The sequence below is a fragment of the Oncorhynchus clarkii genome, chromosome 16 (assembly GCF_045791955.1).
Source record: "Oncorhynchus clarkii lewisi isolate Uvic-CL-2024 chromosome 16, UVic_Ocla_1.0, whole genome shotgun sequence".
NCBI lineage: Eukaryota > Metazoa > Chordata > Actinopteri > Salmoniformes > Salmonidae > Oncorhynchus > Oncorhynchus clarkii.
Window position 1 is genome coordinate 60,646,646 of NC_092162.1, and position 25,492 is coordinate 60,672,137.

General features: G+C 45.5%; 2 protein-coding genes across 4 annotated transcripts in view; both read right to left on the minus strand.

Annotated features, from left to right (window-relative positions):
* LOC139368862 (zinc finger and BTB domain-containing protein 46-like) overlaps positions 1-25,492 on the minus strand; it is a 126,737-nt gene that overhangs the window by 12,158 nt on the left and 89,087 nt on the right. For 2 of the 3 annotated variants that reach the window (XM_071108299.1, XM_071108298.1), the window contains exon 4: positions 15,789-16,073. In XM_071108299.1, coding sequence (XP_070964400.1) covers positions 15,789-16,073 — 285 coding nt within the window. Of the gene's footprint in view, positions 1-6,861; positions 7,464-15,788; positions 16,074-25,492 lie in introns of those variants that run through there. The other variant, XM_071108300.1, reaches the window with a different exon arrangement.
* On the minus strand, positions 3,240-4,536 carry LOC139367815 (gastrula zinc finger protein XlCGF7.1-like). The gene is made up of 2 exons (XM_071106152.1): positions 4,275-4,536; positions 3,240-3,991 (listed from the first exon to the last, which is right to left on the minus strand). Exon 2 carries the CDS (start codon positions 3,966-3,968, stop codon positions 3,240-3,242), a length of 729 nt encoding a protein of 242 aa, XP_070962253.1. The 5' UTR covers positions 3,969-3,991; positions 4,275-4,536.

A 25,492-nucleotide genomic window follows, 5' to 3' on the forward strand; every position in this document is an offset into this window, starting at 1 on the left:
TACCTCGGCCAAACCCTCCTTTAACCCGGCCTACCTCGGCCAAACCCTCCTTTAACCCCGCCTACCTCGTTCAAACCCTCCTTTAACCCCGCCTACCTCGGCCAAACACTCCTTTAACCCCGCCTACCTCGGCCAAACACTCCTTTAACCCGGCCTACCTCGGCCAAACCCTCCTTTAACCCCGCCTACCTCGGCCAAACACTCCTTTAACCCGGCCTACCTCAGCCAAACCCTCCTTTAACCCGGCCTACCTCGGCCAAACCCTCCTTTAACCCCGCCTACCTCGGCCAAACCCTCCTTTAACCCGGACGACGCTCGGCCAAACACTCCTTTAACCCGGCCTACCTCGGCCAAACCCTCCTTTAACCCCGCCTACCTCGGCCAAACACTCCTTTAACCCCGCCTACCTCGGCCAAACACTCTTTTAACCCGGCCTACCTCGGCCAAACCCTCCTTTAACCCCGCCTACCTCGGCCAAACACTCCTTTGACCCCGCCTACCTCGGCCAAACCCTCCTTTAACCCCGCCTACCTCGGCCAAACACTCCTTTAACCCCGCCTACCTCGGCCAAACACTCCTTTAACCCGGCCTACCTCGGCCAAACCCTCCTTTAACCCCGCCTACCTCGGCCAAACACTCCTTTAACCCGGACGACGCCCGGCCAAACACTCCTTTACCCCGGCCTACCTCGGCCAAACCCTCCCCTAACAACTGTGCGCCGCCCTATGGGACTCCATGATCTCGGCCAGTTGTGATACAGCCTAGAATCAAACCAGGGTCTGTAGTGATGCCTCTAGCACTGAGATGCAGGGCCTTAGACCGCTGCGCCACTCGGAAGCCCAAAAAGCTTTATCAAAACAGATAAAGGAGAGGAACTCTGTGTGCAGAAATATAGATCAATACCTTTCCTCAAATCCAACTAGGCATAATTCAGTGCAAAACCATTTGCGTGAACGTTACCCTCTCAGGGCTGTTGTATGTGTCACATGTGAACTTATTGTAGGCCTGCTCTGAATGTATGACGGACCTCTGTTTTTACATCTGACATGTGTTATCTCAATGACACTTCCTGATTTGAAGGTTAAAAACAGATTATTGTAGCATTGTTTCAGACTGGATAGGGTTAGGGCACTCCGCTCCCAGAACAGACCTCTGATGTTAGTGTACAGAATCAACGCTGACAGGGAATGTGTAGTACATATGATTACCTGCAGGTGGTGCTGATGTGTGGTGACTAGGGGTCAGTTTATGAGCAGTTTTAGTGGTATGTAAAGAGTAGGAGATCCAAATCTCCCTTCCTAATATGGAGAAGAGAGCTTCAGCTGGCGACACAGAGGGAGACCGGGGGCTGGGGAATAGAATAAACACCACAAGAACCCAAGTAGAAGAAAAAAGATTTCGCTATACACTCTAAGGTCAGTTTTGTGCTTTCCCCCTGATGGTTACGATGAGGATTTAACAAAGATAAGCTGATTCTAGACCTGATTCTACCCAGAGCTATTTCCAACAACAGCACCAACAATGTGATATGAGCACCCCTGATCATTCGATCAATGCACTCCATAAGCAAGTGACAACTGTACAGAATGACAAACAGACAGACAAACAAACACATATTGATACATAATAAAACAAAGCTGGAACTCAGGTGAGCTGTTACAGTACATTTTCACTGGTCACTTTGCATAGCAATTGTGGTTTTTAAAAAGATGCCTAAAGGCTTCTTCAAAATATAGGCCGCCGCCTACATACACTGTACAGTATTTACAAAAGTATGTGGACACCCCTTCAAATTAGTGGATTCGGCTATTTCAGCCACACCTGTCGCTGACAGGAGCACACAGCCATGTAATCTCCACAGACAAACATTGTCAGCAGAATGGCCTTACTGAAGGGCTCAGTGACTTTCAACGGGGCACCGTCATAGGATGCCACCTTTCCAACAAGTCAGTTCATCAAATTTCTGCCCTGCTGCCCCGGTCAACTGTAAGTGCTGTTATTGTGAAGTGGAAATGTCTAGGAACAACAACGGCTCAGCCACCATGTGGTAGGCCACACAAGCTGACAGAACAGGACCGCCGAGTGCTGAAGCGCAGAGTGCGCAAAAATGGTCTGTCCTCGGTTGCAACACTCACTACCGAGTTCCAAACTGCCTTTGGAAGCACAAGAACTGTTCGTCGGAAGCTTCGTGAAATGGGTTTCCATGGCCGAGCAGCCACACACAAACCTAAGATCACCATGTGCAATGCCAAGCGTTGGCTGGAGTGGTGTAAAGCTCGCCGCCATTGGACTCTGGAGCAGTAGACACATTCTCTGGAGTGATGAATCAAGCTTCACCATCTGGCAGTCCGAAGGACACATCTGGGTTTAACGAATGCCAGGAGAATGTTACCTTCCTGAATGCCTAGCGCCAACTGTAAAGTTTAGTGGAGGAGGAATAATGGTCTGGGGCTGTTTTCCATGGTTCAGGCTAGACCCCTTAGTTCCAGTGAAGGGAAATCTTAATGCTACAACAGACAATGACATTCTAGACGATTATGTGTATCCAACTTTGTTGCAACAGTTTGGGGAAGGCCCTTTCCTGTTTCAGCATGACAATACCCCTGTGCACAAAGAGAGGTCCATACAGAAATGTCTTGTTGAGATCGCCATGGAAGACCTTGACTGGCCTGCACAGAGCCCTGACCTCAACTCTATCGAACACCTTTGGGATGAATTGGAATGCTGACTGCGAGCCAGGCCTAATCGCCCAACATCAGTGCCCGAACTCACTAATGCTCTAGTGGCTGAATGGAAGCAAGTCCCCACAGTAATGTTCCAAAATCTAGTTGAAAGACTTCCCAGAAAAGTAAAGGCTGTTATAGCAGCAAAGGGGGGACAAACTCCATATTAATGCCCATGATTTTGGAATGAGATGTTTGACAAGCAGGTGTCCACATACTTTTGGTGATGTAGTGTATGTAAAAACCAAACTTTTTATGAAAGATCACTCTTTAATCTTATAAATTACACCGGTTGTAGAAAATATATAAGTTCTCTTACATATAACCCCAATTGGGCCCACTCAGATCTACTCTCATCCAATGGGAAGAGAGAAACCGGTTTAGGGAGGATGTGATCCTCTTCAGTGCAATGAGACCACAGGTCATTCATCGACATGGGTATAATGTCTTTGTGTGTGTGTGTGTGTGTGTGTGTGTGTGTGTGTCTACTCTCTATATCTCTGTATGCATCCATGCTCAATCGACCACATTCACATGGTGATGATGATTATTATGGTTGCTATGGGCGTCTACCTTCATCTCATGATGCAAGCCCCATAGTCTCTCAGTAACCTCACCCTGCCCCACCCCCATGCCGACTCCTCTCCCTGACTCTGACTCTACCCCCAACTGGTAGCACACCTTGACGTGTGTGGCCAGGTTCTTTTGGGTACTGAATGCCTTGGCACAGGCTGGGCAAGAGTGGCCTCTCTCTCTGGAGTGTACGGAGGAGAGGTGTCTGTGTAGATCAGTACGGTCTCTGAACTGTTTCAGACAGTAGGTGCACTGCATCAGCTTCCTCTTGAAGTGGATGGTCTTCTCATGCCGGTCTGCATTGGACTTGAGCGTGAAGGTGGCTGGACACTGGGAGCAGAGGTACCGTGGTGGAAAATGCTCGGCCACCGGGAGGCAATAGAGAGACTGGGAATGAATGAGGCCCTGAGAGTAGGCTTGAGTCTGGTTGTGGTGGTGGTCGGCTAAGGGGCCTTGCGGGTCAGGCCAGTCCAGGGAGAGGGCCGTGAGAGACAGGGTGTGGCGGTACTCGTGCTCCCTGAGATGCTCCAGGCTGCTGAACAGCCGTTTGCACAGGGAGCAGGCCAGCTCCTGTGGCCAAGCAGGCCCCGACAAGGCCCCTCTCCCCCCACCTGCTGACACGTCCACCCTGGACACACCATGCCTCCCTTCAGCCATCTGATCCCTCTCCATGGGAGATGGACCACACTCCAGTACTGAGAGAGAGGAGCAGAAGAAGGAGAGAGAGGGAGGAGGAGGAGGGGAGAATGAGAATAGGGGGAAGAGAGGAGGGGGCAGGAGGGAAAAGAGGAGGAGAGAGTAAAGAAAGAGTGTGGGAAGGAAAGAGAATGAGAGATAAAGAGGTGAGAACGACCACCACTTATGTCGTGTATCAGAAAAATCATTCCTACCTATACTGTGACAGTGGTGAAATATGGTCTAAGGAATTGATCATGTATATGCTATATAAAATTAACCTATTCTAGGCCCCATACTTACCTGTGTTGTATCCCTGCTTAGAATCTTCTTCATCCTGCAACACAGGATGCACAGTTAACACACACAAACACCCTGGCTCCAATGTAATGTATGGATGAATATTCTTTGGGCATGCAGGCAAGGTAAGGCAAGCTGTGAACACACTCACACAGAAAGAGAGAGACACACACACACACAGACAGACAGACAGACAGACAGACAGACAGACAGACAGACACACACACACACACACACACACACACACAACATTCACACGCACACACACAATATTCACACACACACACACACACACACACACACACACACACACACACACACACACACACACACACACACACACACACACACACACACACACACACAGACACACACACACACACACACACACAATTCACACACACACACACACACACACACACACACACACACACACCATTCACACATAGTTGAATAAACAAAAGGCACATAAAAAGAAGACAAAGTGTTAAAGAGAGAAAAAGTCAGAAAGCAAAAAAATGGTTAATGGATTAATAACTCAAATAAACAAACACATAATTAGAAACAGAGATGAAAAAGAGATCAGTGTTTGGGTGTAGTCTGATCTAAGGGCTGTAGTGTGTGGTCTGATCTAAGGGCTGTAGTGTGTGGTCTGATCTAAGGGCTGTAGTGTGTGGTCTGATCTAAGGACTTTAGTGTGTGGTCTGATCTAAGGGCTGTAGTGTGTGGTCTGATCTAAGGGCTGTAATGTGTGGTCAGTGTGGTCTGATCTAAGGGCTGTAGTGTGTGGTCAGTGTAGTCTGATCTAAGGGCTGTAGTGTGTGGTCTGATCTAAGGGCTGTAGTGTGTGGTCAGTGCGGTCTGATCTAAGGGCTGTAGTGTGTGGTCTGATCTAAGGGCTGTAGTGTGTGGTCAGTGTGGTCTGATCTAAGGGCTGTAGTGTGTGGTCTGATCTAAGGGCTGTAGTGTGTGGTCTGATCTAAGGGCTCTAGTGTGTGGTCTGATCTACGGGCTGTAATGTGTGGTCTGATCTAAGGGCTGTAGTGTGTGGTCTGATCTAAGGGCTGTAGTGTGTGGTCAGTGTGGTCTGATCTAAGTATAAAGATCTGTATAAATACTACTATATTTTATTAAGCACTTAATTTAAACTTTATTTTTTATTTTTAGATGGCCGTGGGGTGTTTTGGGTTTTTGAGTTCCTCCTGTGTGCATTTTTGTTTTTAGACTTTTGTGTGGTCTGATCTGAGGGCTGTAGTGTGTGGTCTGATCTAAGGGCTGTAGTGTGTGGTCAGTGTGGTCTGATCTAAGGGCTGTAGTGTGTGGTCTGATCTAAGGGCTCTAGTGTGTGGTCTGATCTACGGGCTGTAGTGTGTGGTCTGATCTAAGGGCTGTAGTGTGTGGTCTGATCTAAGGGCTGTAGTGTGTGGTCAGTGTGGTCTGATCTAAGGGATGTAGTGTGTGGTCTGATCTGAGGGCTGTAGTGTGTGGTCTGATCTAAGGGCTGTAATGGGTGGTCTGATCTAAGGGATGTAGTGTGTGGTCTGATCTAAGGGCTGTAGTGTGTGGTCTGGTCTAAGGGCTGTAGTGAGTGGTTTGATCTGAGGGCTGTAGTCTGTGGTCTGTGTGGAATTGCAACACAATCACCCATTACTATTTTTACTGTAAAGTAACAGGTGGAGGGAGAGAGAGAAATTAGGATAAAGAGAGAGAGAGAAATGGAGTGCGAGAGAACGAGAGAGACATAGAAAGAGAAGGGGGGGACGGGGGGGGCGGGAAGACAATAGGGTATTCAATATTTATTCGTATCTCTGGATTCGTATCTCTGGTTGGGGGTTACAGATTAACTTTTGTTTGTTCAACGACCCCTCCCTATGGGTGTGTGTGTTCATCCCCAAACTAAAGCCTACCCCTCCTCCTCCACCTACACTAACCATCCCTCCCTCCTTGAAGAACAGAACACCATGGTCTGGGCAAACAGATGGCTTGTCCACAGAGATAAAGAGCCTTGTAGGGAGGGAAGTCCACTGAAACCAATTGCTGCTCCTACACACACACACACACACACACACGCACACGCACGTGTCCATCCACCCACCCTCACACACCCACAGTGGCAGAATGGAGAAGGTCATTTCTTGACCCTCTTATTGTCTAGCGATATTGATTCTATTCAGTCCTGAAACCTTTCTGTTATGTAAAGCATCTGTAGGACCACATTGTTTCACCAGACCCCTAACATTACATCTATTATCACTGCTAACTACTTCCCATCAATTCTGAACTAGATGTATGCAATCTCGGGTTGTAGATGTAGTCTATGGGCTTTTGTTAAGACATTGTGCATAGGAAAAATCATAGAATTTAAAGGTAATAAAATCATGAAAAAACACCCAGAGGAAATGAGAAAGGAACAAAGACACACAGCCAAGGTTAGACAGACAGGTAAGACAGACAGGTTAGACAGACAGGTTGGACAGACAGGTTGGACAGACAGGTTTGACAGACAAATAGATATCACCGGTAACACAAGTAATAAGAACAGGAAACACAACAGATTCTACACAGTCAGCTAGAATAGGGTGAAGAAAGACACAACACTAGAGGGGCTGTGGAGGGAGATATGACCCCCAGGGGTATACAACCCCCTACCAACCCCACCCCTACTGCCAGGGTATAAAACAGAAGGAGTAGGATGAAGTTGCCCCTGGACACTGATTTCAAGTCAGGTTTACATTCCTCCTCCTCATTGTTAAGGTTATAATCTAGTGAGGATAAACTGATCCTAGATCAGTGTCTTAAGGGCCAACTTCCACCCGGGGTGAACATGGATGTTTCTGCTTACCTCTGGTGGGGGCTCAGAGGGCTCGGGACCCTCAGGATTCTCTTCTACATTCATAGCCAGCTCCTCTGAATGTGAGTGGAGTGCTGCGCTGGGTCCCCCAGCCCGCAATCCAGGGGCCATCAGGGGCCCGGCCTCAGAGGGCTGCAGGGGGAGTGTGGGCGGACGGAGGAAGGATGGCGGGGGTGGTGGAAGAGGAGGTGGGAGGAGAAGTGCAAGAGGAGAGGAGGAGGAGAAGGAAGCAGCCCCTTGTTTGCTATCAAATGTGGCCCCTGTTGTGGCCCCTGTTGTGGCCCCTGGTCGGATTGTTGCACTTCGGAGGTGCTGCTGCTGGTGGTGGAGGTGGTGGAGGCCTGAGGAGCACAGGAAACGAGGCTCACCCACCCACTCAGGACAAACTGCAACCATCTGTCTGCGTCCACACAACAGCAGCACAGAGAGAGAGGGGGCAAGGGGGCACACTGAGACAGCTGCAGCGCCACGGCTAACCCAACGCAGATAAAAGGAGAGGAGAGGAGGAGGAACGAACAAAAAGACTTGCTCTCCTCTCCTCTGCCAGCAAGGAGGAAAGGTTTAGGAGTACTCTCTGGTACTCTCTTTTCTCACTCTTTTTTTGTTCATCCTCTCCTTCTCCTTCCACCCACGTGCACGCAGAGAGGACGGACGTGTGTGTGCTTGTGCGATGTTTGAGAAGACGAATGAGGATCTTGTATTGTCGAATATAAAATACTGAATTAGAGCAGCTGTCTATGAGAGCATCCATTTTAGGGAGAGAACCGTAGCGATGGTAGGTCTAATCAGGAAAACACCCTGCTCCTTCAACTAGCTCTCACAGTCTCACATCAGAATTAGACATCCATGTTTCTCAAGCGCACAATTTTTAAGTTGTTCCAAACATAACATTTCAAAGCGTTTAAAGTTAACTTTAGGCATTATCTCCAGATTTTTAAGGTTAGGGTTAAGGTTAGGCATTAACTCTGAATGGTTAAGGTAATGGTTAAGGTTTGGGATAAATCTCAAAATCAAGTATCTTATCGCTGGATTTGAACATGCAAACTTTGGCACGAGAGGCATTTTTCACTGCCTCTCGTGCCAAAGTTTGCATGTACCCATCCGCCATCCATGTCCACAACACCCTAGCAAAACCAAAACCTACTTAAAGGTAACAGCACTGACGTTTAATACGGACTTGCATCACGGGTTACCTGGCTGGCTCACTAACATTCAGTATATGACAGTGTAGCAGACAACTGATTAACACATTGAACATGTATTGTTGAATCCTTAAAATACCATATCACTCACCCACACATTCACACATATACTGTAGGTGCAATGTAAAAGAAAGTGTGTGTGTGTGTGTGTGTGTGTGTGTGTGTAGTGTCAAGGAGCTTTAAACTGAATGTGTAGAAAACTGTTAATATGTGTGTGTTGGGATGGGAAATAGAGAATACTGTGTATAAGAAGAGTTTCTTTATCCACCAATTTTTCACATTTCTGTTTTTTCACCAGAAATGATTTCTTATGGGTACCTTCATGTGTGTGTAAAATATTACTGTTCTCAGATTTTTTATTCATAGATTTTAGGTGTATTAAATGTGCTTTTCTTTCAAAACACTATATCCATTGTTTAGCTAGAATGGAACGTACGTATCCTGTATATTTGACTGTGATACGTGATTGGCTCACCTAGATATCTTCAGATGAATGAACTGTAAATCACTCTGGATAAGAGCATCTGCTAAATGACTAAATGTAGATGTTTTACATACAGATCTCATATTACTTGATTAATTTAAAAAAAAATGATAAATGTATGTCACAAATAGCAGTACTACTTATTTCTCTGAGAGTGAGGTGGATATATAGAGTTTAAAAAAACATTATTTGTCTCTCTGTAATGAAACCATCAAGTGATAGATTTCAAACAAATACATGTCATGATTAAATAGTGAGAAAAAAAACACCAATCCCTTTCATAATTTCTTTAAACGATAAAAATCAAATTTACCAACATTTCTGAAAATGGATATATAGAGTTTTGGAAAGAAACTCCATATGGTGTTCGTTTATAAATGTGTTGGTGTGTGTGTGTGTGTGTGTGTGTGTGTGTGTGTGTGTGTGTGTGTGTGTGTGTGTGTGTGGGGGCAGTTTTTCAGGGAATGTCTCTAGAGTTATGCAGTGGGTTAGACATCCCTTCCCCTCTTCTCCTCTCCTCAGCGGACACAATCACAAAACCATGAGGCTCCACCATGGACAGATTCCTGGAATGTTCAACTGCCGCTCCCTCCACTCCCACTTACTGTAGACACACACATACACACATACACACACTCTCCATTTCCACCCTACCCCAGGCATTGTCAGTAGGGGAGGAGAAAAGTGGGGTGAAATGGTAGGAGGAAGGGATGAGAGAGCAAGAGCAAGAAGCGAGAGAGCAAGAGAGCAAGAGAGCGAAAGAGAGACAGAGTGAGCGAGACAGAGAGAGACAGAGAGAGAGAGACAGAGCACAAGAGAGAAAGAGACAGAGACAGAGACAGAGACATGAAGCAGATCAGACCAGGGTTGAAATGAATGAGGTGTAATAGCAGATCAGAATTCATGGGTGTTCCCTGATATCAGGAAAAGCTCATTGATACCTACCATTGGTCAGTTCCAGTGTTATGAGACTGATGGTTTCTCGACACAGATGATTTGATTATATAGCAGGCTAAGATAACTAACCTGGCAGGTTAGGTGAATTAGCGTGGCAGGTTAGGAGACTGAGGACAAAGGTTAGGAAAATAGTTACGTTTAGCTACAATGCTACAGTTGTCAACAACTGTTGTCCCCAGCGTGAAACATACAGCCACGGAACAATGGTGAGCAGTAGTGGATGTAACTTGATATCAAGAAAGGCCCGATATCAGAAGGCACCCATAATTGCAGTTTGCAATTACACCCTTCTCGTTAAAATACATGTGTATTTAAATATTTGTATTTCAAATATTAATGTTCATATTTATTGTTCATTTTTATATTTATTTTTCAAATATGTATCTGAAATGTATCTGACAGTAATTGAAATACAGCAAATAGTATTTGAACCCAGGTGTGACGCAGAAGGGTTGAAGAAGAAGGGTGGTTGACTGGGTCAAGGGTCAAGGGGTAGAAAAGGGACACAAAGGCAGCAAACGTGGGCCTCTAACTACTAATTCCTAATTCCCAGAAAAGATCCACCGTTTCCCCCCACAATACAGTTAAGTACATCACAAAGGACTCGCTAGAAGGGTTTGATATGGGACATTTACAGTATAGTGCAATACACTACTATTGTAACTAGATATTAGCACAGTATTCCGTAATTACTATGTTACCATGTGCTTTCTAGATAAATATCAGGTGTGTTTGGGGATTGTAAAATAAACATCACTGGTACCTAAAACTGCTAAGTAAGGTGATATAATTAGAGAATTAACAGACAGAAATTCCGTTTTTCCAGAAGGTGAATTATACATTGTGAAGGGGTTAGCGTGATTTTGACAGCATCTTACAAGTAAAATTCTGTATTTCATATTACAGTACACCTACTGTAACATAAATACGGCAGCAAAGCAAGTACTGTGTTATGACATACAGTACAGTTCCGTAAAATGTACTGTTTTATACTGTAAAAAAGTCAAAGCTACCATAATCGGAATTAATGAATGAATGGGCCCTACTTGTCAAGTGTCCCTACTTGTCAAGTGTCCCTACTTGTCAAGTGTCCCTACTTGTCAAGTGTCCCAACTTGTCAAGTGTCCCTACTTAAGAGATCACCAGACACGGAGGGTTAAAACAGAAACAACTCAAAGGGTTAAGTGTTCATTCTGAGTGATTAAGCTTAGGGATATGGTTTGGGGAAGCCTTAAAACCAAATCATTTGAAACAAACCGCTGTTTCCATCAACAATCATCAAGTATTCTCATAGTAGCCGAGGGCGGAAGACACGCACACCTGTTTAGGCGAGGTGCTGGCTAGCGGAGTTTGAAAAATAAAAGGAGGGCCTCACACTCTAGGAGCTCAGATGCAATCATTTAATAACCACTGTTTCCACAGCCAAGCTGTCTTCATCAGGGTATATTGAGTAACAATGCGGGTCACTAGTTTATATAGAGTTTGAAAGGACACGCAGGTGTCTATAATCATGGCCAGCTGTGGCTTGATTTCATTGGTTGATTTACAGATATATATAGAACATGTAAAAAAAGAATGAATGGATAACATATGATCATAGATACAACTTGGCTGCATAGGCCTACAAACATTATTTACAATAGATAACAAAAACACAATAATCACAAGAATGGCTTCAGATCAAAGTCTACGTTGAGACCGAAGGGAGCAAGGTTCTTTAAATTAAAGATCCAGGCAGCCTCTCGTTTTAACAGCCAATTGTCAAGGTCACCCCCTCTCCTAGGGAGGGTGATGTGTTTTATGCCGATATAGCAAAGGGACAACATAGAGTGGTTCACTTCCAAAAAGTGGGCCGCAAATGGGTACATGGAGTTTTTCCACCTAATGGTGCTACGATGCACAGAGATTCTTACTTTTAGTTACTTCATTTTGCCCACATCATTTTTACCACAAGGACAAGTTATAAGATAAATAACTGCCTTGGTGGAGCATCACTTCGTGATGACACCTTTGAAATCTGATTGTTTTTTGCAAATTATTTTGATTGGACAGAATTGGCTGTAGGGCAAACAGTTGTTCAAAGGAAGTGGGTGACAGCTATCAACCCTCAACAAACTGTTACAATCAGTGGGTTTCCTGTAAATATCTGTGTATAGAACATTATCCTCACACAAAATCAAAAGATCAAGGACACCTACTTGTTGTGTGTCAGATTGCATAGTGAATCTCAGGTGCTCAGAACAAGAGGTAAGAAGCATGGAATGCCTGGAGCTGTTTTGTATCACCCTCCATAAAACCAAAATATCATCAATGTACCGTTCCCAAAATGTTTGTTGCTGAGAGGATTGAGAATTGACTGTTTCTCCATGTAACCTGCATACACATTTGCAAAGTTAGGAGCCATAGGGGGTCCCATAGCAGTACCCTTCATTTGGATAAAGAAATAGTTTTGAAATATGAAATCATTATTTGTGAGTACCATTTCAGCCAATGTTCTAATGCATGCACTTGAGGGTTGTTCATTTGGGTAACATAACAAAAGAAAATACTGCCACCGGCTTCAATACTGCCATCTTGTGGAATATTAGTGTATAACGACTTAACATCAAAAATAACGAACAAAGTATTCTCAGGGAGAGGATCAAGAGATTCAATGATAGAGATCATACTGCTGGTGTCCTTTGCTAACATTAGCTAGCTAGCTAATGACGATACACCACAGTAGTGGGTCTGCAAAATCAAGTAAATAATACTGAACTCATGACAAAATCATGTTTTGATATTTGAATGGATATTGTCATTTTGATTGTTTTTTGCTTAGTGACATTGTGAATATAATCTTTTTGGCTTTTAACTCTGGTTTAACTAGCTATATATCTAATCAGGTTTCTGCACGAGAAAAGTCCCAAATTCTCGCGAGATACTGCAAGAATTTGCTCACTCAAAGATACGGAGCCTCAAAAAGACCCCTTGCGGATTAGGAGCCACGCCCTTCAAAAATGTTCTTGTTTTCCTACCTTTTCAGGACTATTTGGTGAATTATTAGGACATTGCAGTCCTGATCGTGTAGGAAAACTAGTACACACACACACACACACACACAGTTGTGATAATGGCAGCAATGGCTGGTAAAATGGGGCAGGTGACCTCGCCCTACTACTCTGTTCGATGAATCAATACTTTCCCAAAGATTTAAATAACTATGCTTTGAAGTTAAAGAGGTGGAGAGGTGGGGAGGTGTTAAGGAGAGGCAGGCTGAAGGAATGAGAGAGAGAGGGAGGGAAGAAGAGGAGACTGTAAAAGAGGGAAGGGGTGAGGTAGGGGTCGTAGGAGAGACAGAAGAAGGGAGTGTGAAGGAGAACTTGGGGGAGGGATAGAGGGTAGGTTGTACTGAGGGGAGAAAGCAGAAATCCGTCAAACTCACTAGGCTTGTCCTTCCCTCAGTGCTCTGAAGAACATAATGTTTGTTTATTTTCATCTCTCTTTTAAAGAGAGAGTGAAAACCTCAGTGGAGGGGTTGGTTGGACATCCCGAAAGGCATCTCTCAAAACCACCCTATTGTGTGGTGCTTTCAAGGTGTGTTTGGCCAAACAAACACTTGCCCTAGTGTTCACAATGCGCTGACACTCAAATAAAGAGGCATGTTTAAACATATCATAAATTACTAGGCACATAAGACACATTTCAGAAGGACGAAATGGTACTGATAACATTCTTTGAATTCTACTCATATCATTACTCAAGGATCTGTGTTAAGTGTTTGTGTGCGTGTGTGTGTGTGTGTGTATGTGTGTGTGTGTGTGTGTGTGTGTGTGTGTGTGTGTGTGTGTGTGTGTGTGTATGATAGAGGCCCCTCAGTAGGGGCAGGTCAAATGAGAGGCAGCGTGCCTGCTGTGACAGCGCCTCAATCTCTTCAGTTAAAGCCAACAGAGGGTTTGTGTGTGTGTGTGCGTGTGTGTGTGTGTGTAGGGGTCCACTCAGTCAAAGCCCTAGTCTCCGGCCCTATTGTATCAGAGCAGGGCTAAGCTAAAAGGGCATGACCAGGTTTAGAGTTGGACTCTTTCTCCATCTCCCTCAAACACAGACAAACACAACTCAGCACAAAGAAGACAATTAACAGCCAAAGAAAGCAAAGAGAAATTAAACACACACACATGCACGCACCCTCACCCTCACACACACACACAAACACGCACACATAAATACACACTGGGAGAGACACTATATACAGCAGTATGTGGACACCCCTTCAAATGAGTGGATTTGTCTCTTTCAGCCACACCCGTTGCTGACAGGTGTATAAAATCAAGCACACAGCCATGCAATCTCCATAGGAAAACATTTATAGTAGAATGGCCTTACTATAGAGCACAGTGACTTTAAACATGGCATCGTCATAAGATGCCACCTTTACAACAAGTCAGTTTGTCCAATTTCTGCCCTGCTAGAGCTGCCCCGGTTACTGTAAGTGGTGTGATTGTGAAGTGGAAACGTCTAGGAGAAACAACAACTCAGCCGCGAAGTGGTAGACCACACAAGCTGGAAGAACGGAACCGCTGAGTGCTGAAGTGCGTAGAGAGTAAAAATGGTCTGTCCTCGGTTGCAACACTAACTACTGAGTTCCAAACTGCCTCTGGAAGCACAAGAACTGTTCGTCGGGAGCATCATGAAATGGGTTTCCATGGCCGAGCAACCGCACAGTGGTGTAAAGCTCACCGCCATTGGACTCTGGAGCAGTGGAAACGCGTTCTCTGGCAGATGCCAGTGAACGCTACCTGCCCGAATGCATTATGCCAACTGTAAAGTTTGGTGGAGGAGGAATATCGGTCTGGGGCTGTCGTTCATAGTTTGGGCTAGGCCGCTTTGTTCCAGTGAAGGGAAATCTTAACGCTACAGCATACAATGACATTCTAGACGATTATGTGCTTCCAACTTTGTGGCAACAGTTTGGAGAAGGCCCTTTCCTGTTTCAGCATGACAATGCCCCTGTGCACAAAGAGAGGTCCATACAGAAATGGTTTGTCGAAATCACTGTGGAAGACCTTGACTGGCCTGCACAGAGCCCTGACCTCAACCCCGTTGAAGACCTTTGGGATGAATTGGAATGCCGATTGCGAGCCAGGCCTAGTCGCCCAACATCAGTGCCCCAACTCACTAATGCTCTTGTGGTTGAACTGAAGCAGGTCCCCGCAGCAACGTTCCAACAACTAGTGGAAAGCCTTCCAGAAGAGTAGAAGAGGCTGTTATAGCAGCAAAGGGGGGACCAACTTCTTATTAATGACCATGATTTTAGTATGAGATGTTTGACAAGCAGGTGTCCACATACTTTTGGTCATCTAGTGTATATTCCAATGGTCCAAAATAACTTGACTGAGAGACGCAGTGAGTGGAACATTAAAGTTGATGATTTAAAAGTTTTTATTATACCAATGGCTAGCATCCTGCTATATTTACACCAAGATAGAGGGAAGGTATGGAAGGCCATCCTCAAGGCCTCAGACACACACCCACATGCACCCATGCACAATACATCATTCAATCACTCATACACACAGATGAACATGGCTAAACCCTGTTTTATGAAACCACACACACACTGACACACACACTTCGGCAAAGAAATCCAGGAAACATTTTCTCACACACCCGGGAGCCATCCCAGCACAATGTTCTCTCACTGAGTCACAACTGAGTAATCCTCTCTTGCACCATCACACAGACCTGTTACATACTGAACACACACACACACACACACGCACGCACGCACGCACGCACACACGCACACACACACACACAGCATGCAATAGACACGCACACCTGCACACACCAAAACTAAATTCACAAAAGCCAATGAGAGAATGATGATTCTGTAGCAGTGGTATTGTGTGACACTCAAACAGCAGTTAAGTGCTGTTGAAGTGTGTGTGTGTGTGTGTGTGTGTGTGTGTGTGTGTGTGTGTGTGTGTGTGTGTGTGTGTGTGTGTGTGTGTGTGTGTGTGTAACATACTATAACAGTAACTTACGTGAAAGGGAGTGTCCTCCTTTGGGCATGAATTCAAACAGTACAGGGTTATCGTCCCCCAGCATCTCAGCCCGTAGCGAAAGCAGGCTGTTTTTACTCATCAATGCTGCCCTCAGATTGGCTACCGATGGTGTAGTCCCACCCCCGGTCCCGCCTCCTGCGCCATCTGATTCGCTGGCACCCAGGAAGTTGGCCTCGCCCATTGTCAGAGCTTCTTCCTGTTTGAGGAAGAAGTCGAGATGTTCTCCGCGACTGTCTGAGCTGTTGGGCTCTGTCACATCTGCACCTGTAGACAGAGAGGAATCATTCATTCATTGGTTGATTGAATTTGATTGATTGATCTTTATTAGTTATGTTGAACAGCACAAAATTATACTTTACACATATGACAACATAAACCATGTAAGATATCAAACTAATGACACATTTTTAAAATGAGTACACTAAAGCACTTTACCATAGACTTGCCCCCAAAACATATAGTGTACAGTGTTCAGACCCCTTCCCTTTTCTACATTTTGTTACGTTACAGCCTTATTCTAAAATTGATTAAACAGATTTTTTCCCTCATCAATCTACACACAATATAAAACAGAAATACCTTATTTACATAAGTATTCAGACCCTTTGCTATGAGACTCGAAATTGAGCTCAGGTGCCTCCTGTTTCCATTGATCATCCTTGAGATGTTTCTACAACTAGATTGGAATTCACCTGTGATACATTTATTTGATTGGACATGATTTGGAAAGGCACACACCTGTCTATATAAGGTCCCACAGTTGACAGTGCATGTCAGAGCAAATCAAGCCATGAGGTCACATAAATTGTCCGTAGAGCTCCGAGACAGGACTGTGTCAAGAAACGGTGTTGGGGAAGGGTACCAGAACATGTCTGCAGCCTTGAAGGTCCCCAAGTACACAGTGGCCACCATCATTCTTAAACTGAATAAATTTGGAACCACCAAGACTCTTGAGTCAGAGTTCCTCTGTGGAGATGCGAGAACCTTCCAGAAGGACAACCATCTCTGCAGCACGCCACCAATCAGGCCTTTATGGTAGCATGGCCAGACGGAAGCCATTCCTCAGTAAAAGGCACATCTCTGGAGAGACCTGAAAATAGCTGCGCAGCAACGCTCCCCATCCAACCTGACAGAGCTTGAGAGGATCTGCAGAGAAGAATGAGAGAAACTCCCCAAATACAGGTGTGCCAAGCTTGTAGCGTCACACCCAAGAAGACTCGAGGCTGTAACCGCTGCCAAAGGTGCTTCAACAAAATACTGAGTAAAGGGTCTGAATACTTATGTGCATTTTATATTTCCATTTTTTTTTATATACATTTGTAAAAATGTCTAAAAAACTATTTTGCTTTGTCATTATGGGGTAGTGTGTGTAGATTGATGATTGAATCCATTTCAGAATAAGGCTGTAATGTAAGAAAATGTGGAAAAAGCTAATGGTCTGAATACTTTCTGAATGTGCTGTACGGATGACCGATATTCCTTTGTTTTCAGATCTGTTAGTGAGAAATGGGACAGATGAGAGAAGTGGGTAGTTGCAGCCCAATATGGCGGCCGATACTGGCTGTGTTGAAAGAAAGTAGACATATCGAAAGCGCACATGTAATTGGTTTGACTTTTTGTCAGTTGTTGCCAGCAAGTGCAGAGGTTCGTGGTGACATGACTGTAGAGCAGGAGTGGGCAACTCCAGTCCTCCAGGGCCTGAATGGTGTCACTCTTCTTCTCCATCCCTAGCAAACACAGCTGATTAATCAAACTGCATTCTAAACTGAAGATCATGATTAGGTGATTATTGGAGGCAGGTGTGTTAGCTGAGGCTGGAGCAAAACTGTACAGGGGTGGAAAAGTAAAAGATACCTTCATAGAAAATGACTCAAGTAAAAGTGAAAGTCACCCAGTAAAATACTACTTGAGTAAAAGACCAAGTATTTGGTTTGAAATATACTGAAGTATCAACAGTACATTTAATTGCTCAAATATACTTAAGTATCAACAGTAAAAGTAAAAGTGAAATTAACTTCACATTCCTTATACTAAGCAAACTAGATGGCACAATTTTCTTGTTTTTAATTTATTTATGGATAGCTAGGGGCTCCATCAGTCAGACATCATTAACAAACTGAACATGTGTTTAGTAAGTCTGCCAGATCAGAGGCAGTAGGGATGACCAGGGATGTTCTCTTGATAAGTGTGTGAATTGGACCATTTTCTTGTCCTGATAAGCATTCAAAATGTAACGAGTACTTTTGGGTGTCAAAGAAAATGTATGGAGGAAATAGTACCACATTTTCTTTAGGAATGTAGTGAAGTAAAAGTAATAATTGTAAAAAATATGAATAGTAAAGTACAGATACCCCCCAAAACGACTTAAGTAGTATTTTAAAGTATTTTTACTTAAGTACTTTCCACCACTGTAAATGTGACACCAATCAGGCCTCTGAGGACTGCAGCTGTCCATCCCTGCTGTACAGGATGCTGCATTAAAACATACTTTGGGGAAACTCAGAATGATGGAATGGTGAAATCTCTCACGCTGTGGAAAAACATTGCATGTAATTAAATGCATATATCTTAACATGCGTTCATGTTGTGAATATTTTACATTTATCACATTTAATTTTTGTTGTGTAGACCACTGTGCGCAATGTCAAAGATAAAATGTCCCATTACGATACACCAATAGCAAGCTTGCTTAAAGGCAGACCTATGGGTTACATGCCCAGCTGCAAGCTTGTTTAAAGGCAGACCTATGGGTTACATGCCCGGCTGCAAGCTTGTTTAAAGGCAGACCTATGGGTTGCATGCCCGGCTGCAAGCTTGTTTAAAGGCAGACCTATGGGTTACATGCCCGGCTGCAAGCTTGTTTAAAGGTAGACCTATGGGTTGCATGCCCTATGGGTTACATGCCCGACTGCAAGCTTGCTTAAAGGCAGACCTATGGGTTGCATGCCCTATGGGTTACATGCCCGGCTGCAAGCTTGTTTAAAGGCAGACCTATGGGTTACATGCCCAGCTGCAAGGTTGTTTAAAGGCAGACCTATGGGTTACATGCCCAGCTGCAAGCTTGTTTAAAGGTAGACCTATGGGTTACATGCCCAGCTGCAAGCTTGTTTAAAGGCAGACCTATGGGTTACATGCCCTATGGGTTACATGCCCAGCTGCAAGGTTGTTTAAAGGCAGACCTATGGGTTACATGCCCAGCTGCAAGCTTGTTTAAAGGTAGACCTATGGGTTACATGCCCGGCTGCAAGCTTGTTTAAAGGCAGACCTATGGGTTACATGCCCAGCTGCAAGCTTGTTTAAAGGCAGACCTATGGGTTACATGCCCAGCTGCAAGCTTGTTTAAAGGCAGACCTATGGGTTGCATGCCCGGCTGCAAGCTTGCTTAAAGGCAGACCTATGGGTTACATGCCCAGCTGCAAGCTTGTTTAAAGGTAGACCTATGGGTTACATGCCCAGCTGCAAGCTTGTTTAAAGGCAGACCTATGGGTTACATGCCCTATGGGTTACATGCCCAGCTGCAAGGTTGTTTAAAGGCAGACCTATGGGTTACATGCCCAGCTGCAAGCTTGTTTAAAGGTAGACCTATGGGTTACATGCCCGGCTGCAAGCTTGTTTAAAGGCAGACCTATGGGTTACATGCCCAGCTGCAAGCTTGTTTAAAGGCAGACCTATGGGTTACATGCCCAGCTGCAAGCTTGTTTAAAGGCAGACCTATGGGTTGCATGCCCGGCTGCAAGCTTGCTTAAAGGCAGACCTATGGGTTACATGCCCAGCTGCAAGCTTGTTTAAAGGCAGACCTATGGGTTACATGCCCAGCTGCAAGCTTGTTTAAAGGCAGACCTATGGGTTACATGCCCAGCTGCAAGCTTGCTTAAAGGCAGACCTATGGGTTACATGCCCGGCTGCAAGCTTGCTTAAAGGCAGACCTATGGGTTACATGCCCGGCTGCAAGCTTGCTGACATGCCGATTAGGACCAATTTAAGAAGCGAGCGGGCAAAAATAGCCGAAAGCCTATGCTGCTACGCGTCTGATACAGGCATGTTATAACAGGAGATTCAAATGAGGTTCTACTGGGTGCAGACCTTCACGTGTCACAACTGCTTTCATAAAGTTCTGTATGTGAATTCAAAGAAAATTATTATGAGACTAAACAATACTCTTTGGATATTCATGAAACATTTGTCATAAAAGTTTGAGTTGTGTATGTGATTAAAACTGCTTTAGCATCCTCCATGTGCTTCCTGAAAGAGACGGAACAAAATAAGCTAATCCTCTGAGCGCTGGCAATGCTGTTCAATCAAAAGAGACCCTCCAATAACTCTCAACACACCCATTTATTTCGACACAACCACTACTCCGAGACCAGTCCGGATGGGCTGCCTGGCCGTTGACAACATTCATTTTGTCTTGACTGCTTAAATCATCCATGGAAAACCTCTCCTTTAAACACCCCACCTCGAATTCATCCTGTTTGTAAAATGTACAACCATTTGTGTTTTCCACCAAACGCACTTGTGTCTGCACACACACACACACATCCCCCAAAATTACAACAAAGGACAGGATGCTGTTGACAGATAAATCAGTACTGTCTCATCTGAGATCATTTAAACACATAGCAAGAGAGAGAAAGAGGGAGTAAAGGAACGAGAGAGAGCCTATGAAAAGAAGACAGATGGTCAAACAGCGATAGACAGTTAGAGAGCTGGAGTACAAAAGAGAAAGAGAGAGATAGAGAGATAGAGAGACAGAGAGAAAAAGAGAGAGACAGAGAGACAGAGAGAAAAAGAGAGAGACAGAAAGAGAGAGAGACAGAGAGAAAGAGAGCGAGACAGAGAGAGAGACAGAGAGACAGAGAGAGAGAGACAGAAAGAGAGAGAGACAGAGAGAGAGACAGAGAGATAGAGAGAAAGAGAGAGAGACGGAGAGACAGAGGGAAAGAGAGAGACAGAGAGACAGAGAGAAAGAGAGAGAGACAGAGAGACAGAGCGAAAGAGAGAGACAGAGAGAGACAGAGAGACAGAGAGAAAGAGAGAGAGACAGAGAGAGACAGAGAGAGAGACAGAGAGACAGAGAGAAAGAGAGAGAGAAAGAGAGAGAGAAAGAGAGAGATAGAGAGTGAAAGAGAGAAAGAGAGTGAGACAGAGAGAAAGAGAGACAGAGAGACAGAGAGAGAGACAGAGAGAGAGAGAAAGAGAGAGAGAGACAGATAGAAAGAGAGACAGAGACAGAGAGAAAGAGAGCGAGACAGAGAGAGAGACAGAGCGACAGAGAGAGAGAGACAGAAAGAGAGAGACAGAGAGAAAGAGAGCGAGACAGAGAGAGAGACAGAGAGACAGAAAGAGAGAGAGACAGAGAGAGAGACAGAGAGACAGAGAGAAAGAGAGAGAGAGACCGAGTGAAAGAGAGCGAGACAGAGAGAGAGACAGAGAGAGAGACAGAGAGAAAGAGACAGAGAGACAGAGAGAAAGAGAGACAGAGACAGAAAGAGACAGACAGAAAGACAGAGAGAGAGAGACAGAGAGAGAGAGACAGAAAGAGAGAGACAGACAGAAAGACAGAGACAGAGAGACAGAGAGACAGAGAGAAAGAGAGACAGAGAGACAGAGAGAACGAGAGAGAGAGACAGAGAGACAGACAGAAAGATATAGACAGACAGGGAGACAGACAAAGAGAGATGGCGCACACGAGAGAGAGAGTCTATCCAGGGTATAAAGGTTTGTTTAGACTGCAGTGACATCCCAGTGACAGAGTAAAGTAGAGAATGTTGTGAACAACTGTCAGCAGCAGACACCGCTGCCACACTCTCCTCTGTAGATCTACATGTCTGTCACACACAACTTCTGACAGTACTGCTGACGCACACACACACACACACACACACACACACACACACACACACACACACACACACACACACACACACACACACACACACACACACACACACACACACACACACACACACACACACACACACACACACACACACATTCACACACAGTTCAAGACTCCCTGGGGGTTTGTAGGACACTGTCTTGCATACTGTGTGTATGTGAGTTTGAGTGTGTGTGTTTGTGTGTGTGTCTGTCTGTGTATTAGAGCTAGTACAACACCTCCTATCACTGGCCTGTGATGCATACACTTCTAGTATATTGCACAAAATGTGAGAGGTCTGGGCAGGTATTATTATAGATGTGAAATGTGGCATTCAGAACAGAGAGACAGAAAAGACAAACAGTAAAAGAGAAAAAGAGAAAGATTTAAAAAGGAGAGGAAGGAAACAGTACAACAACTGAGAAAGATAAAGATTGAGGGAGAGGGAGAATGTGGAGAGAGGGAGAGGAAGAAGGCAGAGATATGGAGAGGGAGAAGCTGGAGAGAGGGAGAGAGAGAAGGTGGAGAGAGGGAGAAGGCAGAGAGAGGGAGAGGGAGAAGGCGGAGAGAGGGAGAGGGAGAAGGCGGAGAGAGGGAGAAGGCGGAGAGAGGGAGAAGGAGAAGGCAGAGAGAGGTAGAGGGAGAGGGAGAAGGCAGATAGATGGAGAGGTAGAAGACAGAGAGAGGGGGAGGGAGAAGGCAGAGAGAGGGAGAAGGAAGCGAGAGGGAGAAGGCAGAGATAGAGGGAGAAGGCAGAGAGGGAGAGGGAGAAGGCAGAGAGAGGGGGAAGGAAGAGAGTGAATGAGGGAGGAGGCAGAGAAAGAAGGAGAGAGAGAAGGCAGAGAGAGGGAGAGGGAGAAGAAAGAGAAAGGGAGAAGGCAGAGAAAGAAGGAGAGGGCAGAGAAAGAGGGAGAAGGCAGAGAGAGGGAGAAGGCAGACAGACAGAGAAGGCAGAGAGAGGGAGAGGGAGAAGGCAGAGAAAGAGGGAGAAGGCAGAGAGAGGGAGTAGGCAGAGAGAGGGAGAAGGCAGACAGAGGGAGAAGGCAGACAGACAGAGAAGGCAGAGAGAGGGGGAGGGAGAAGGCAGAGAAAGAGGGAGAAGGCAGAGAGGGGAGTAGGCAGAGAGAGGGAGAAGGCAGACAGAGGGAGAAGGCAGACAGACGGAGAAGGCAGAGAGAGGGAGAGGGAGAAGGCAGAGAAAGAGGGTGAAGGCAGACAGAGGGAGAAGGCAGAGAGAGGGAGAAGGCAGAGAAAGAGGGAGAAGCCAGAGAAAGAGGGAGAAGGCAGTGAAAGAGGGAGAAGGCAGAGGAAGGGGGAGTAGGCAGAGAGAGGAGAAGGCAGAGAGAAGGAGAAGGCAGACAGACGGAGAAGGCAGAGAGAGGGAGAAGCCAGAGAAAGAGGGAGAAGGCAGAGAAAGAGGGAGAAGGCAGAGAGAGGGAGAAGGCAGAGGAAGGGGGAGTAGGCAGAGAGAGGGAGAAGGCAGAGAGAGGGAGAAGGCAGACAGACGGAGAAGGCAGAGAGAGGGAGAAGGCAGAGAAAGAGGGAGAAGGCAGAGAAAGAGGGAGAAGGCAGAGAAAGAGGGAGAAGGCAGAGAGAGGGAGAAGGCAGAGAGAGGGAGAAGGCAGAGAAAGAGGGAGAAGGCAGTGAAAGAGGGAGAAGGCAGAGAAAGAGGGAGAAGGCAGAGAAAGAGGGAGAAGCCAGAGAAAGAGGGAGAAGCCAGAGAAAGAGGGAGAAGGCAGAGAAAGAGGGAGAAGGCAGAGAGAGAGAGAAGGCAGAGAGAGGGAGAAGGCAGAAAAAGAGGGAGAAGGCAGAGAAAGAGGGAGAAGGCAGAGAAAGAGGGAGAAGGCAGAGAGAGGGAGAAGGCAGAGAGAGGGAGAAGGCAGAGAAAGAGGGAGAAGGCAGTGAAAAAGGGAGAAGGCAGAGAAAGAGGGAGAAGGCAGAGAAAGAGGGAGAAGCCAGAGAAAGAGGGAGAAGGCAGAGAGAGAGGGAGAAGGCAGAGAGAGAGAGAAGGCAGAGAGAGGGAGAAGGCAGAAAAAGAGGGAGAAGGCAGAGAAAGAGGGAGAAGGTAGAGAAAGAGGGAGAAGGCAGAGAAAGAGGGTGAAGCCAGAGAAAGAGGGAGAAGGCAGAGAAAGAGGGAGAAGGCAGACAGAGGGAGAAGGTAGGGAGAGGGAGAAGGCAGACAGACAGAGAAGGCAGAGAGAGGGAGAAGGCAGAGAGAGAGAAGGCAGAGAGAATAGGAAGAGGGAGAGGGTAAGAGTACGACTCGTTTTCATTGTCCTCAGGTATGTTCGATATGCAGTGTGTTGGTTGCCACGGCGTTGTTACCGTGTTCTGTTGCCGTGGTGAAAGTCAAGGTGAGAGAGGGGCTGTGAGACTGTAGCGTTCCTCTCCTCTGGCTGAATACTGATGGGCTTGAGTCACCACTGTTGGGATGGCTTTATGATGATGCGAGGGGTGTCTGTCTGAGAGACTTTTTGGGGTCAAGGTGTACATGACAAAGTAACTAGAGGTATGTGGGGAGGGATCCTCTGGTCAATAATAAGTGGCCTGGATTGACATGTCTTTAAATCACATTTTTATTTGTATATTTTTTATTTGTATATTATGATTTTTGCAGTTCGTTCCAGTCATTGGCAGCAGAGAACTGGAAGGAAAGGCGGCCAAAGGAGAAATTGGCTTTGGGGGTGACCACACACAAAGAGAGAGAGAGAGAGAGAGAGAGAGAGAGAGAGAGAGAGAGAGAGAGAGAGAGAGGCAGAGGCAGAGGCAGAGGCAGAGGCAGAGGCAGAGAGCAAGCAGTACAAGAGAGACTTTCCTGTGTAAAAGGCTAAAGGAAAAGCGAGTTAAGAAGAGGGAGACAGGGGCAGTTGAATAAGGAGGCAGAGAACACACACATAAAACATAGACACACACACAGTTAATTAAGGTGGGGGAGTAGGGCTTGGTTTAAGGGGCACAGGGTGGAGGTATTCATTAGAGCTCTACTCCTCCCCCTCCAGTGGGCAGCCGAGCAAGCACAGGAGTCAAATCAATAAAATAGATCCGTTGTTTGTGCTCTGTATGTGTGTATGTGTGTATGTGTATGTGTGTGAGAGAGAGCGAATGAGGGAACAGAAGGAGTAGAAGTGGAGGAGAGGAAAGAGAGACACCTCTGACCCCCATCTCCTTTCACTCATCTGCTCATTGGACAAGTGAATAACCCTTGACCTGTTTACCCAGCATCCCCTCAACCAGCGGGGCTACAGATGGAACACTTCTAGGACGAGTCCTGCAGTAATCACACTTCAGCCAAACTCAACGCTCCTAATACACTGTCTATCCTCCGCTAGATATGATCACATGCAGTACAGTAGTCATTCCATGCTAGAGTATTGTAAAATCAGTTTACGGTTTTTGTACACACTATGATATTAGATATTACGGTATTAATGGACATTATGGTATTAATGGACACTATGGTATTAGTGGACACTATGGTATTAATGGACACTATGGTATTAGTGGACACTATGGTATTAATGGACACTATGGTATTAATGGACACTATGGTACTAATGGACACTATGGTATTAATGGACACTATGGTATTAATGGACACTATGGTATTAATGGACACTATGGTATTAATGGACACTATGGTACTAATGGACACTATGATATTAGACATTATGGTATTAATGGACATTATGGTATTAATGGACACTATGGTATTAATGGACACTATGGTATTAATGGACACTATGGTATTAATGGACACTATGATATTATACATTATGGTATTAGTGGACATTATGGTATTAATGGA

Bases quoted from the DNA above. Each gene is read 5' to 3' on its own strand.
- LOC139367815 (XM_071106152.1), bottom strand. From the start codon at position 3,968: ATGGAGAGGGATCAGATGGCTGAAGGGAGGCATGGTGTGTCCAGGGTG.